Source organism: Sorex fumeus, unplaced genomic scaffold (genome assembly GCF_029834395.1).
Source record: "Sorex fumeus unplaced genomic scaffold, SorFum_2.1 ptg000129l, whole genome shotgun sequence".
NCBI classification, from domain to species: Eukaryota; Metazoa; Chordata; class Mammalia; order Eulipotyphla; family Soricidae; genus Sorex; species Sorex fumeus.
The window spans coordinates 7481226-7496904 of NW_026606186.1; the positions used below are offsets into that span (position 1 = coordinate 7481226).

At 48.1% G+C, this 15679-nt stretch overlaps 1 protein-coding gene across 1 annotated transcript; it reads left to right on the forward strand.

Annotated features, from left to right (window-relative positions):
- Positions 1-678: 678 nt before the first annotated feature.
- PDCL (phosducin like) lies at positions 679-12309 on the forward strand. Its single transcript, XM_056138643.1, has 4 exons — positions 679-809; positions 3435-3611; positions 6032-6213; positions 10400-12309. Exons 2-4 carry the CDS (start codon positions 3440-3442, stop codon positions 10949-10951), a joined length of 906 nt encoding a protein of 301 aa, XP_055994618.1. The 5' UTR covers positions 679-809; positions 3435-3439; the 3' UTR covers positions 10952-12309.
- Positions 12310-15679: the final 3370 nt, after the last annotated feature.

Genomic DNA, 15679 nt, shown 5'->3' on the forward strand with positions numbered 1-15679 from the left:
TGCACATATACAAATTTGTAGACAATGGCAGAGTGGCCATGTAATCACAAATTTATAAATCTTTCTCCCATAACTATCATACTCTATTGTTAAAAATTGGTGGGGGGGGGATAGCGAGGGCAGAGCAATAGAGCAGTGGGTAGGGCACTTGTCTTGCATGTGGCTGAGCCTCGTTTGAACCCCGTCTTCCCACAGAATCCCCCAAGCACCACCAGAAGTGATCCCGCAGGAGAGGGCTGCGAACCTTACGGAGTTACACATATCCGTCTCCTTAGCACTGGTGTGGTCGACACCACCGCCTCCCCGCCACTTCCGCAAAATAAAATGTTCGTAGGTTTGGAAATCTGGAAGGTGACTAGATGATTTTTCTTGCTTAAATTCTATTGCATACAGTGCACTTCTGCTTTGCGGAGGGCGGCGGGGTGGCTCAGGTTGCTTCTGCACTTGGTCTAGGGAAGGATCGGCCGCCTGCAAAATAAACGTCTCCACAGCTCACTTTCTGGTTCAAAGCAAGGCAAAAACAGCAGCTTTCAAGCGTATCTGTATCGTGAAGGTATTTTGTCCAAGGGAGGACCCGTAGCTGTTCTACGCCAACGGAGAAGCTGATTCTCATTGGGCGGTGTGTCCCGGCCCTGACGCAACGAGCCACCTCATTGGTCCGCTCGCTCGGGACGTCAGCGGCTTTTCTCCGAATGCTCCAAACGCCGTTCCATTTTCCTTCCTACAATCCGGCTCTTCCTTCCTCGTGAAGAGCCTGGAACTGCTGGCCGAAGGACACCGCGTCGAGCCGGGCCGGGAACTGCACTGAGGTCAGCCAGGAAGAAGCGGCAGGCATGGAAGACGAGGGGAGGTGGTGGCTGCGTCAGACGGACTGTGGGCACGCCCCTGGGGCCCCGGATTCCGCTCGCCCCGCCCTCCTGGTTTTCCCCACCCATTCCGGGATCCCCCCAACCCCCACCAGGAGCCCCTCTGCTGCGTCCAGTCCTGCCTCTTCCGCCCTGCTTTCTGGCCTCGCCCCTTCCTCCCGCCAGCAGGCCCCGCCTTTCCCCTCGCCGCTGGCCCCGCCCCTTTCCCTGCCATCAGGCCCCGCCTTTCTCTTCGCTGTTGGCTCCGCCCCTTACTTCCTCCCGCCTCTAGGCCCCTCCTATTTCGCGCCCTCACTTCTGGCCTTGTCATCTCGCCTCCAGCCTCCGCCTATTTCGCGCCCTCGCTCCTGGCCCCGCCCCTTACTTCCTCCCGCCTCTAGGCCCCGCCTACTCGCCCCCTCGCTGCTGGCCCCGCCCCTTACTTCCTCTCGCCTCCGGGCCTCGCCTTTTCCTTCTCTGTTGGCCCTGCCCCTTATTTCCGTTCCCCCACCTCCAGGCCCCGCCTATTTCGCGCTCTCGCTGCTGGCCCCACCCCTTACTTCCTGCCACCAGGCCCCGCCGTTACCTTCGCTGCTGGCTCCACCCCTTACTTCCTCCTGCCTCAAGGTCCCGCCTATTTCGCTCCCTCGCTGCTGGCCCCGCCCCTTACTTCCTTTCTCCTCCTTGCCCTGCGGGTTTCGCGCTCAAGCTGCTAGTCCCGCCCCTTCCTCCCGCTACTAGACCCCGCCTTTCCCGCGCCCTCGCTGCTGGCCCTGCCCCTTCACGTTTCTCCCCAGGAGGCCCGCCTCTTCCGCATGCTTCGACGCTGGCCCCGCCCCCGTCCTCAAGCCCCCTTCGCTTCCCAGTTCTCCTGTCATTCAGCTGCAGCGCTGGGCTCCTTTGTGCCCGAGTTCCTCTTGGGGCGCTGTCTCTTGCGCGGACTCTCCCATATCCTTGGCCTCTGTCCCACGGACCCCGCTGCTGGCTCCGGGGCTCGGTCCTGGAGCCCTTCTCAGTGCCTCTTTCCTGGAGCTCCCCATCTCCATCCGACTCTGCGTTTGGTACCGTCTTTCCAGGGCTTTTGATGTTTGATTCCACCGCGCAACCGCTTCCTTCAGCACCAGGCTGGAGAATTTGCAACTTTAAAAAAAAAAACACATGATTTATTAGTTTAACTTGTGGTTTGGGGGCCACACCTGGCGGTGTGCAGGAGCTATTCCCTGCTCAGCTCTGGGGTCTTCACACTTGCAGAGGATGGAGACCGTCTTCAGCCTGCAAAGGATGCTCTCCAGCCCTTTGAGCTATCTCTGACCCCGTTTTTAATTGGGATGGGGGCGGGGAACTTTGCTTTTAGTAAAAGCCACTTCTTAGGCATGGCTCACCCCCATCCTACTGTGGGGTCCTCCCCCAGATTTCTAATCCAGGTTAGTTCAAGAGCTCCCTGTCCCCAGGGACAGTCATTTTTATAATAGGACCAGAAGGTCTGATGATAATGCTGTGATAATGATGTAATGAAGAAACACCATTTCAGGTTGCTCAGAATGCTTGGGGCCCCACTTTGCCTTTGCCACCAAATTCTGACTATTTCTGTTGCAGAAGCTACGTTCTACCTGTGGGGTTTTTTGGTTTGTTTTTGTTTGGGGGCCACAGCCGCCTGTGCTCAGGGTGTCTGCAGTCTGGGATCATTCCTCACAGGGCTAGAGGACCTATGGGGTGCTGGGCATCAAACCCCCAAGCAGCGTGGGAGGCTAACTCCCACCTGCTGTGCTATTGCTCCGGCCTCCTAACTGTGGCCTTACAAACACTTGGGAATGAGGAAATCTTGTCATGGCCTGTTTTAACCAAACTTTTGGGGCCCCAGTGCCCCTCCATCCTAAGTCTCCCAGGTGCTAACAGGGAGGTTGCAAGCTAGAGAGAAGAGTAGACTTGGCAAAGTGAGTGGCACAGCATCATGCTTTTGATGTTGCTTTTGATAGTTTTCTTCTGAGGATTCGTATCCAGCTTTTCAGTTACCTAACACTGTTAGGTAAAAAGAGATCAAATATCTGTAAAGCTTCTAGACAGTATTGAGTCTCTAACTCAAGGTTCAAGTACCGTGCAACTTACTCAGAAGACTGACATCCACCTTCCATATCTTGGAGCCCCGTGTCCTGGGTCTCATCTGAGCTATATCATTTGCATTGGCGTGACAGAGAAACTTCCCTTATTTGTTTTAGTTTTGCTTTAGTTTTACTTTCCACACACACACAAAAGTCATGTTAAGGGGCTGGAAAGATAGTGAAGCAGATAAGGTACTTACCTTGCATGCAGGCTACCCAGGTTCAATCCCCGGCATCCCTTGTGATTCCCAAGCACTAATTCTGGGTGCAGAGTCAGTCAGGAGTTACCCCTGAGCATGGCCGGGTGTGGCCTCAAAACCAAAAAAACAAAACAAAAAAGTTGTGATAAGTGGTATCACTCAGGGTCAAGATCCAGATTTGTTGAGATGTTGACATTTTACTTAGGAGAGAAAGTCGCTTTCAGGGTCCTGCTCCCAGAAGGGAACTCCTGTCCCTCAGGTTCACATCTCTCTGTGGCTCTTTCTTCCAGGCATCATGACGACCCTGGACGACAAGTTACTGGGGGAGAAGTTGCAGTACTATTACAGCAGCAGCGAGGGGGAGGACAGTGACCGCGAGGACAAGGACGAAGGCAGCGGTGCTCTGGCTGGTGGACCCATGATCGCAGACGCCGAGGGGACGGGTGAAGGCATCTCAGTGAACACAGGTACTGGAAAACTCGGAGTTCTGGGGAACGGTTTTAAGATGTCCATCAAGTGAGTATCTGAAGGCTCTCCACCACTTCCTTTAATTCAGCCCCACTTCCAGAGATAACCCAGTGTTGACCCTTATTCACATCTGCTTTGAGCCTTCACACTGCCTAAGACATATGTGTCTACACAGCAACACACGAGTAGCTTGGGTTAGTTTGGGGTAGAATCCAACTTCTTAAAATAATGGTGGTTTGATATCACCTGAATAACAAGTATGCTTATATTATAGGATGAATTTCTAGAGATAGCACATTGATGCTCTTCCTTTTGTTGTTTTGGGAGGTGTCTGGGGAACAGTCTTGGTGATACCTGGCTCTTATGTTCTGTGGCTGACAACTCAGGGCTTTGGGGACCCAGAAGTCCTGCGGGCCACCAGGACAGTACCTGACAGTGCTCAGGGAGCCACACTACCAGGAATTGAACTCAGAGCCTCACAAATGCAGGCATAGGCGCCAGTTCTTTGACCTGTCTTCCCAGCCTTGTTGTTTTTCTTTCTTTATATTTTGCTTTTCTGTTTTGTCTTGGGGAGTCACACTGGACTGTACTCGGGGCTTACCACTAGCTATGTGCTCAGGGATCCCTCTCAGTGGGACTCAGGACCACATGGGGTCCCAGGCATGAACCCAGGTTGGTTGTGTACAAGGCAAGCATCCTACCCATTGTGCCATCTCTCCAGCCCCCAAAGCAAGTTTAGGAGCTTGCATAACCATGTGTTTCCACTGGGAACACCATTAGATACAGAGATAAATTTAGTAATCGTTGGCCTCTTTTTTTATGTTTGGGTCTTCCTGTTCTAGAAACTGCCAGAACTTTTCAAGTTAGTTTCTTCTTAGGATTTATTGTAGATGATTGTTTTCTTCACGTAGATTTTGGTTTGGGGACAGTGCTGGGGATTGAACCCAGGTTTTACACATGCAAATACTCTGCTGCTGACTCAGATCCCAACCCATGCTCACTGAGGTCTTTTCCCTCCCTCCACCCCCGTGGTAATTAATAACCAAGAGTTATTTGGGTAGCAAATAAATTTGGCTGGCAGAGATCTGTTTTTCACCCATGTTCCTGCCTTCCTGTGGGTCAGCAGAGGTCTGCGTCATGCATCCTCTCGTTCCAGAAAGTAGGCTTAAGGAACACCCTTTCTGTAGGACCTGGCATGTTTATCAGCAAGGATGCACTATTGGAAACACGTACTAATTCATAAATTTGGGGCTCTGAATTCATTGGCCCAAGAAGACGCATGGCAGATCCATTAGAGGGCAAGGTACATGGATGGAAACTAGGGGAGGTACCAGGAATACCAAGGCAATAAGCAGAAGTATAGAATATGGGGGGCTGGTGGTCTTGGAATATCCTGAAAACAGAACAACCCAGCACGATCTTGTTATAAACATTCAGATCCTATGGAAACATAGGCAGGAAAACCTGAAGTGTTCTTTACATGACCACTGTCAACAGTTTACATTCTGACCCTTTTCCTATGGACATGCAAATGTACACACACATATATAGTAACCATAAATATTTGTACAGCCAGCTCTTTTTACTTTTTTTGCCCAATTTATTTGGCCATCTTTTATGGCCAGGAACAGCTGCCACAATCTACGAGTCGGCATTTTTCTTTTAAAATAACAAATGAGTAATACGTTATTTTATTATTATTTTATGGTTATTTTATTTCATTGTTTTATTGTCTCACAATGGAGACGTTACTGGTGCCCACCCGAGCAAATCGACGAACGGGAAGACAGTGCTACAGTTCTACATTAGCACAGTGGGTAGGGCGTTTGCCTTGCACGCGGGTGACCTGGGTTCAGTTCCTCCATCTCTCTCCGAGAGCCCGGCAAATTACCGAGAGTATCCCGCCTGCACGGCAGAGCCTGGCAAGCTCCCCGTGGCGTATTCGATGCCAAAAACACTAACAAGTCTCACAATGGAGAGTTACTGGTGCCTGCTCAAGCAGATCGATGAAAAACGGGAGGACAGGACAGTGCTACAGTTATTATTATTGGGGGGAGTGGTTTGGGGGCCACTCCCTGCAGTGCTCTGGGGCTTTTCCTGGTTCTGTGCTCAGGAGTGATCCCCTGGCTGTGATCGGGGAACCATAAGCAGGGCCAAGTATCTAAAAGCACACGACCTCCTAGATAGTCTCTCCAGCCTGTAATTTATTCCACTCATTTTATGTTGGGCCTGGTCTTGATCCTTTAATAATCGTAAGCCATGCTGCAGTGGACATCTCGGTGTGTGGACCATGCTGCCCAGTGTGTCATGTGGTCCCTGGAGTTAAGCCTTAGCCAGATGCTGTTGTACCTCCAGAAGGGAGTGACTCTGTAATTTTTCAGCCTTCCGGGTCACTTTCCCATGTTCCCTGCCATCCCAGGTCCAAAGGGTGTGATCAATGACTGGCGCCGCTTTAAGCAGTTGGAAACCGAGCAAAGGGAGGAGCAGTGCCGGGAGATGGAGCGGCTGATCAAGAAGCTCTCGATGAGCTGCAGGTCCCATCTGGACGAGGAGGAGGAGCAGCAGAAGCAGAAGGACCTCCAGGAGAAGATCAGTGGGAAGGTACGGAGCAGGGCCGGGCTCCTCTCCAAAGCTGTCCTATGGCCGGGGTTGGGGGCGTAGGGAGGCAAGTGCCTCCAGAGGTGGGATGGTTCAGGGGAGAGTGAGGAATCACTCGTAATCTGAACCCTTCCGGGTCTGAATCGCAGCTCTGCTGCTAGAGATCTTGGGGACCCTCTTATCCACCGAGCTTGTATTGTCATCAGCACCATTTTGGCCTTGGGAAGTGTTCAGTAAATGGAATTTGTTCCCCAAGCTCTTTTGTACTTAGTCCAAAAGTAACTTGGGAGGTCGGGGAGATAGTATAGCAAGAGGGTGCTTGCCTCACACACAGCTGACCTGGGTTTGATCCGCAGCACCCCATGTGGGTTCCTCTGAGCCCTGCTGGAGTGATTCCTGAGCACAGAGTAAGTCCTACTTACCGCCAGATGTACCCCAACACCAAAACAGTAAAAATAACCTTCAGAGATTGTAGGATAACATTGGTTTATCCTTTCTGCCATGCCACAGGAAGCTTAAGTTTATTGGGTTACTCCCATCACAGTGCTCCCATTCCTCTGTGTTTATTTGCAGCTTCTTTCTTTGTACTCTGTTGACTTGTCAATATTGTTTTTCTCTTCTTAAGTCCTTTGCATAGTTAATTCAGAGCAATGTCCTTTTTGTATGTGCACAAGAAGACACTTAATGCTATGCTTTAGTAACTTGGGAGTTAATTGACTCTGAATGATATTTACCTCCTGGATGTCTGTTCTCTCAACTTAAGTCTCAGTTGCCCTTACTTCCTAGCACCCCAAAAGTAGGGTCCTTATGAGGGACTGGATGAACCCAGGTCAAGCTGTGAGCTATGCTACCCTGGCATCAAAATGGGCCTGGCCAAAGTGCCATAATGCTTAACTGTAAATTAAGAGTATGGTCATGGACAAATGCTGTCAAGATCCAAAAGCAATAACTAGATTTGGACCCTGCTAGGGTTAGGAATGATTAATCAGACCTGAGCACTGTAGTCAGAGCCTGTGGCGAGATGTTCCCAAGAGAGCCACCCTACAAACTCAATCTATCTCTTACTGTGTCCATACAAAATAACTAATATTAAGAAGTAGAATTAAGATGTTAATTAAGCTGTTAATTAAGTTATTGGACTAAGAAGAAGAGGAATATCCCTAAGTGGTGTTTCAGCTCTTACGCCTGATGGACTGTCAGGAAGGGCTTTCTTATGTTGATTTTGGTACTGGGGACTGGTGTACCCCAGTGCTGGGGAGTTGGAGAATCGAGGGAGTTGGAGAGAGGAGAGAGAGAGAGAGCAGGGCAGCAAGATGGAGCATGGAGGACTAGCAGCGGGGACGGGGGACAGAGGGAAAAGAATGTAGAAGAAGAACACAGGAGCAGGCACATGGAGAGAGAGAGCCCAGGCTGGGAGATGGAATGCAGAGAGATGAGCGGGAGAGACAGAAGGAGATGGGAATGAGAGTCAGTGAGACTAGAATGGGGGGCCCAGAGAGACTGAGGCAGGCACGTGGGGAGAATGGAATAAATGGCAACTGATCAACCAACCAACTTAGCCCTCGTTTTCTCCTTCGTCCGCTCCATGGCCTGGGCCACCCCGGTTGGGAGAGTGGCCGGAGCCCACCGAATGTGCCCCAGAGAATATAAAGAGGTGATAGGTCGGGAGTTAGTAAATGTTGATGAGAATTGAGGTTCTGACCTGGAGTTTTCTCCCTTTTCTTCGTGTTGCTCCATTTTGCCTGGGTTGAAACTGATTCCTAACCAGGCAGTCCACATTGCGAAGCTGAGGATCCATGTGATGTGGCCAGTTAGGTCCCTTCCTTTAATCTTCTCAGTGTTAAACGCCCCCTCTAACCTTCCTATTCCCCCAACCCCCCACCCCTCATGCCATCTGACCGCAGACAAACATCTCAGAGTGTCTGAGATTGTTAACTGTGACCCAAAGCAGCTCTGGCTGAAATAGCATCCAGGGTTAGAGAACCCATGCAAGGGTAAGTGAGGGGAGTGGGGGCCCTTCACCTTGATCACGTGGATGCTGTCAAGGCCTTAGATGAAAGCGAAGACCCCAGTAGGTCAGAAGTAGCCCCTGTAGTAGTCAGAGTGGAGAGCTCTGAGAGGCTCAGGGGTGTGACTCAGCTGTAAAGCACTGGCACGGCATGACCGCCTCCTGAACACCTCCAGGCGCACACACAGACAAAACTAAAATCAAATAAAAACCACAAAGCGTTGGGAACTGGGGAGGTCAGGCAGAGAGCTGGAGCACATGCCTGGCGCACCAGGACTGGGTTTGATCCCAGGCACCACTGGGCCTCCTGTGCATCAGAGGTGGCTCCCTGATGGCGCTAGAAATGGAGGGGGGGTGGGGGCAGCAGGTAACAAAATATAGTGCATTGTATGCATTTTATCAAAGAGTACTCATAAACACAAAGAAGGAGTTAAAGCTACGATGAATAGTAAAAACAGACTTCTGTTTCACTGGTACTTCAAAACTGCTCAGTAGATGACTGAAAATAATACATATATATATCACTGTTTAGTGTGAATTGGACTGTTATGACTTTTTTTTTTTTTTTTTTTTTTTGCTGGAGTGATAGCACAGCGGGTAGGGCGTTCGCCTTACAAGCGGCCAACATGGCCGACCCGAGTTTGATTCCTCCGCCCCTCTCGGAGAGCCCGGCAAGCTACCGAGAGTATTCGATATGCCAGACACAGTAACAACAAAGTCTCCAATGGAGACGTTACTGGACCCGCTCGAGCAAATCGACGATCAACGGGAGGGCCTTTACCTTTACCTTTACCTTTTTTTTTTGCTTTTTGGGTCACACCTGGCGATGTACAGGGGTTGCTCCTGGCTTTGCACTCAGGAAAGTACTCCTGCTGGTGCTCGGGGCACCATATGGGATGCTGGGAATCAAACCCGGGTCAGTCGCATGCAAGGCAAATGCTCTACCCGCTTTACTATTGCTCCAGTCCCTGAATATTCTTTTTGTTTTTTTGCCTCCTTTTTGGGGGAGGACTCATCCAGCAGTACTCGAGGGCCACTCCTGACTCTGTGCTCAGTGGCCGCTCCTGGAAGTGCTCAGGAATCCATGTGGTAGCTGGGATCGAACCTAGGCCTCCCACATGATGCAGTGTACTCAGCCCACTGAACTACTCCAGCCCTGAGTAGTCTTCTTAAAGGTTCTTGATTTCCTGTTTTCAACCAAAGCAAAACAGCCTATAAAATTATTAATCAAGGGTACAGGGGGCTGACCCTAGTATGGTCCCCCAAGCATCACCAAGACTGACCCCTGAGCATGGAGCCAGGAGTATCCCCTGAGTACTATCAAGTGTAGAACAACCCTCCCACCCTACCCCACCCCACCCCCCTCCAAAAAGGTATTGTTAGGATGGTCAAAAAGTAGGCAACTCATCAGTAATGATATCTAGATGCCGCCAATGATACAGCACAGGTTGCAGAGCTTTGGGGCTTGTTTGTGTGTTTCGCCACTCCCAGTGTTACCCAGAGCTCACCCCTGGCTCTGCACTTGGAATCACTGCTGGTGGCCTCAGAGAGAACATAGGGGATCCCGGGGATCAAACCCAGGGCAGCCACGTGCAAAGCACGTGCCCTACCTGCTGTACTATCACTCCAGCCCCCAAAACTTGGGTTTAGAAAAAGTAGTTTGAATCCTGTTCTTGTTGCCTCTATAAACCTGTTGAAATAATTTCAAATATTGGAATCTCATCTTAAGTGGGAGTAAGTAAAATTCTCTCTTTCTCTTTCTCTCTCTCTCTCTCCTCTCATCTCCTCTCTCCTCTCTCCTCTCTCTCTCCTTTGTTTTTTGGTTTTTTCTTCCTCTGTTTGGGCCATACTTGGTGCTGCTCGGGGCTTACTCCTGGCTTTGCATTCAGGGATCACTCCTGGTAAGGCACAGGAGGCCATACGGAATGCTGGGGATCAAACCTGGGTCTGCTGCTTGCGAGGCAAGAGCCCTACCCGCTATACCATCTCTCCAACCCCTGGAAGTTCTTTCTTAGTGGAGCAATCCCAAGAGTTCAGTGAGATAAAATGTATGCGTAGCGCCAGGCAGAATGCTGTGTATGTCCAAAGCATGTGGTTCTAACTACATGAACATAAGGATTGAGTTTCTCTCTCTCTCTCTCTCCCTCTCTCCCTCATGCTCGCTTACCGATCCTCATACAGATGACCCTGAAGGAGTTTGCCAGGTTGAGCGAAGACCAAGATGATGAAGAGTTTCTGCAGCAGTACCGGAAGCAGAGGATGGAGGAGATGCGGCAGCAGCTTCACAGGGGGCCCCAGTTCAAGCAGGTCTTCGAGATCCCCAGCGGCGAAGCATTTCTGGATATGATTGATAAAGAGCAGAAAAGCACACTCATCATGGTCCACATTTATGAGGACGGCATCCCAGGGACCGAAGCCATGAACGGTTGCATGATCTGCCTGGCTGCTGAGTACCCGGCTGTCAAATTCTGCCGAGTGAAGAGCTCGGTGATCGGGGCCAGCAGTCGGTTCACCAGGAATGCCCTCCCCACCCTGCTCATCTACAAGGGAGGAGAACTCATCGGTAATTTTGTTCGAGTCACCGACCAACTCGGGGACGATTTCTTCGCTGTGGACCTTGAAGCCTTCCTACAGGAATTTGGATTGCTTCCAGAAAAGGAAGTCCTGGTGCTGACATCTGTGCGTAACTCGGCCACTTGTCACAGTGAGGATAGTGATTTGGAAATAGACTGAACTGACAGTCTGGTTGCAAATTCCTCATTGTACCGGAAACTACGTATCTCTGCATATGGTTAATTTCTGTCTTTCCCATGTCCACCAGCATCTCGGCTGGTCTTTGTAGTCCCTTATTATATGTAAAGTCAAGAAATTCTTAGATTCAGTCAGAGGCTGACTCACACAGTGGCTGGCAATAAAGTGACTTAAAATTGTACAAACAGGAAGCCAGAATGTGGAGCTGTTTACTTCAAGATTATCTAGCCTGACATTGATGTTATTTTTTTCCAGTCAATATTTACAGAGCATCCTCAAAGCAGTGTACTGGAAATTGTCTTCAGATGTTCCCTGAGGTCTCAGCCGGGTCTCGGAGTAGATTTCTGTAATTTGTGCATTGTTTGCAATGGAACTGGTGCATTTCCTTCAACAAATACTTGTAAGTGATAGGTCCGTGTCATCTGATCCATATCCCTCGAAGGCAGTTTCAGTTTCCTCCCAGATCGTGTTCTCCACTCCGGTCTTTTTAAGGTTTTCAGATGTGGGTGGTTGTCCCATCACACGGCCCCCTTTCTGCTTGTGCGGTGGTGTCGGGGTCAGATGCCATTAGGTCTAGCACAGCATGAAAGACCAGGGCTCACCGCCCTCGGCTCCTGCCTTACCAGCTTGTCTCCAGCTGGAGAACTGGTGTTTCTGCAGGGGAATCTATCAGTATGATGCTCTTCATCTCATTCCCATGCCGAGATAACTTTTTGGTTTCATATCATTCTATAGGATGACGAAGGGGGAGGCTCCCAAGTGGTGTTCAGGAAGTCTGGGGACCTCCCTGGAGGTTTATGGACAACTGGGCCTGTTTATTGAGAGCAGGGGCCCGCTGATGCAGTGCTGCATGGGCCCTTCCCAGCTGTATCCAGTGATGCTTGGGCACCATGTGGTGCTGAGAATTGAACCGAGGTCAGGAGCCATGTGCCCTAACCATTGTACTATATCCCGGCCCCTTAATGTCACTTTTTAAAACTTTGTTTGCATATTAGAAAATTAATATCCAATAGAAGGAAATTTACTAAAATATAGAGACAAAGATAATAAAATTAGAATGACTCTCTTTCAGTCACCTATGGCAAAGCATCATTCATATTTTATTACATTTTATCTCAAGGTTTTTGTTATTGTTTTTTACATAGACTTTTTCGGATTTATTTGTAAACAAAGCCTTGGATCAGGATCATCCTGGACATAGTATTTTATAGTATGGTCAGCTAACATAGCAGACTTTTATTTACTAATATGCTTCTACATTATTTTTTAAATGCTATTAAAGCTCTGTTATAGTGGTATTGTTACTTTCTTGGTTGTTTTCTTCCTTCCTCCCTCTTTTTTTTACCTCGCTTCTTCCCTCCTTTCCTCCCTCAAGACCTCAGACATCAAGGTATATGCTCGACCACTGAGTCCCATTGATGTTTCTTTTTTTCTTTTTTTTCTTTTTTGCTTTTTGGGTCACACCCAGCGATGCTCAGGGGTTACTCCTGGCTCTGCACCCAGGAATTACTCCTGGCGGTACTCGGGGGACCATATGGGATGCTGGTGATCGAACCAGGGTTGGCTGCGTGCAAGGCAAATGCCCTACCCACTGTACTATCTCTCCAGCCCCTGATGTCTCTTAAGAAAGAAAGCCTGCAAAGATTTTTTTTATTACAAAAGCAATCGATTGCGATTCTAAAAAACACAATAAAAGTGGGTAAGTGAAAAAACCATTAAAGCCCTTTTATTTCACCAACCAAAAATATTATTTGTTATGATTTTTTCAGGTAACTTTCTAGTTGTTGTTGTTTTTTTTCTGTATACTTATAATGATTGCTGTGTAAACTCACACAAAGGGGGGCGCAGCACACAGCGGCGGTGGCTCTATCTCTCCCGCTGCCCGCGTTCGGTAGTCTCACCCTTCTCCCACCCGGGGAGGTCGATGGCGATGGTCAGGCGGAGAAAGGAAACGAGGGCCAGGCTGGTTGGTAGGAGTTTATTCTGATCCTCTCTTCATCTCTGTCTCTGCTCCCCTATGCCCCATCTACAGTCTCATTATATCTCTCTCCAAGAGGAATCGGGGAACAATTACACATAGGTGGGTCACAATCAATAGGGGTAGAAATCTTAGCCTCAGGGAAAGTCGCTCCTAAGACAGATCCTTTCTCAGCAGGAGGATCCACCCTAGAGCGGAATCCCAAGGGTGTGTCTCTCCTCTCCTTGTTCGACAAGCATATAAGCATATATAATATAAATCATTTTGTATGGATACAGTAAGAAATATCTTAAACTTATAGAATTTCTCTCCTAGGGCCATCTCGATCTCAGACTACAGTGCTCAGACCAGATAGTCTTTCCCACCCCTAGCAGGATCCTTGTCTCGTTGTTACCTTTGGATCGTGACAGCATTTGTCTATGATCAAACTCTTAACTTATAGTTAAGAATCGTGGCACTTTGGCCTGGCCCATTTCACTGCCAGGGTAGCTCACCGCTTGCCCTGGGTCCATTCAGTCCCTCGTCGGGACCATGTTTTTGGGGTGTTAGGAACTAAGGGCAACTGAGGCTTAAGTCGAGAAAGCAGATGCCTGGGAGTGAATAATATTCAAAGCCAATCAAATCATAAGTTACAAAGCATAATGTTAACGGTCTTCCTGTATCTATACAAAAAAGGATATTACTTTAAGGTAAACTGTTCATAAGGCATAAGGAGAGGAGAAAGGTAATATTTCACTCATACTTATAAAATCATAGATTTCTGGGAAACTGATCTTACAAATTAACAGTCTGATTAAGGGGAAAGCTGATTAACTGGGTGGGAAGGAGAGCATAGGAAAGACTGTTTACAGATAAACACAATGGAAGTGGAAGTGCCTCCGGAGCACTGTGATGGGTGTAACCAGATTAATGGGTGTAACCAGATAAACCTAAGCTTCTTGTGGAAGAAGGACAAAGCAATGTTATCCTACAGATTGCTATGTAAGATTTTTCTTCTATTTAAAACTCCAAGTATGTGTATTCTAGGGGTGGGAAAATTAAACTGGAATTAAATGTTAGCTTTATTGTTGTTAATATTACTATTATAATTATAATTATTATAATTATAATAATTATTATTATTATTATTTTGGTGGTTTGGGGGCCATACCCAGCTGTGCTCAGGACTTATTCTTGACTCTGTGCTCAGGAATCACTGCTGAGCCATGCTTAGGGGACCATATGGGGTGCCAGGGACTAAATCAGGTTGGCCATGTGCAAGGCAAATGCTTTCTCCGATGTATAATTGCACTGACCCCTGGAATTAAATGTTAGCTTTAACATTTAATTTTACTTTTCCTGAATATTTAAGAATTGACTAACTGGAAGAGTTCTGATGATTGTAATTAATAACAGAGATTTAGAATTTTTCTCGGGGCTAGGGAAATGGTATAGGGGTTATCCCTTGGTTTGAGCCCTGGTTCCCCATGGTCCTCTGAACATAGCTGGGTGTAACTTTAAGGATTTCCTGAGCAGTTCCCACCTCTGTCCCCCAGCACTGCTGGGGTGCCTCAGACAATTCCCAGCACCTTGGGGTGCAAGTAGCACCAAATTGATTAAGGTCTTGCTTTGAACTGCTGCCCCATTGGCTAAGAATTGCTGTGAGGGGCCTCCGGCCACCTGAATACCACTTGAAACCCAAAGCACAGACACTAGTAGTCAGAAAGACTGTTTTCAGTGTTCTAGTTTATTTTTTCTCGGTTTATATTCTCTGATATTCATAACATTAACTGTCACTGTCACTGTCCTCCCGTTGTTCATCGATTTGCTCGAGTGGGCCCAGTAACGTCTCCATTGGAGACTTTGTTGTTACATAACATTAACAGTTTTTTGAATTTAGTTGTGTTCTGTTTAATATTTATTATAAACACTTGGACATATTATACATTTTAAAATTAACTCGTTTTTAATGACTCCATAATATCCCATTATTAGGATATACCAGGCTAAAGCAAAATAGCACAGCAGGTAGGGCATTTGACTTGCATGCGACCGATCCGGGTTCGATTCCTCCATCCCTCTCGGAGAGCCCGGAAACCTACCAAGAGTATCCCGCCTGCATGGCAGAGCCTGGCAGACTCCCTGTGTCATACTAGATATGCCAAAAAATAAAAAAAAAACAACAAGTCTCAAAATGGAGACGTTACTAGTGCCCGCTTGAGCAAATTGATGAACAACGGGAGGACAGACAGTGCTTCGATACTAGGATATACCACCAGGTTCCTGAATACTGGATAGATAACCATTTTCTTGCTGAAACAATTATTATTTTTGGGGGGGAGCTATATTTTGTATCATTTTCTTAGTATAGATATCTAGAAGAGGAGTTATTAGATGGCTAAACAGGAACTTTTTAAAAATAATCTTGGCGAGGGAGATAGTACAGAGGTTAAGGGCCTGCCTAGGGAGCCACTGCAGCCACAGCCCAGTTTGAATGTGGCACAGCATCCGGTCCCCTGAACAACACCAGGAGTTGCCCCTGAGCACTGCTAGGTGGGCTCCCCAAGACAAAAACAAACCAAAACAAACAAAAAATACTTTCACAAACCATCGTTTGTTTTCATTGAAAATGAAAATATATTCCATACTGAGTTGGCTTTAAAAGATGAGAGATTCTAGAGTACAGTGATCAGACATGAAATGTGGAAATTCTAGAATGTTCCATCTCTCCAGCTCAGGTGTAGTAAAAGCAA

Excerpts from the sequence above, each read along its gene's own strand:
- PDCL (XM_056138643.1), top strand. The coding sequence starts at position 3,440 with ATGACGACCCTGGACGACAAGTTACTGGGGGAGAAGTTGCAGTACTAT. Across the intron at positions 3,612-6,031 it reads AGGCATCTCAGTGAACACAG|GTCCAAAGGGTGTGATCAAT; the intron begins GTACTGGAAAAC and ends CTGCCATCCCAG. Across the intron at positions 6,214-10,399 it reads AGGAGAAGATCAGTGGGAAG|ATGACCCTGAAGGAGTTTGC; the intron begins GTACGGAGCAGG and ends ATCCTCATACAG.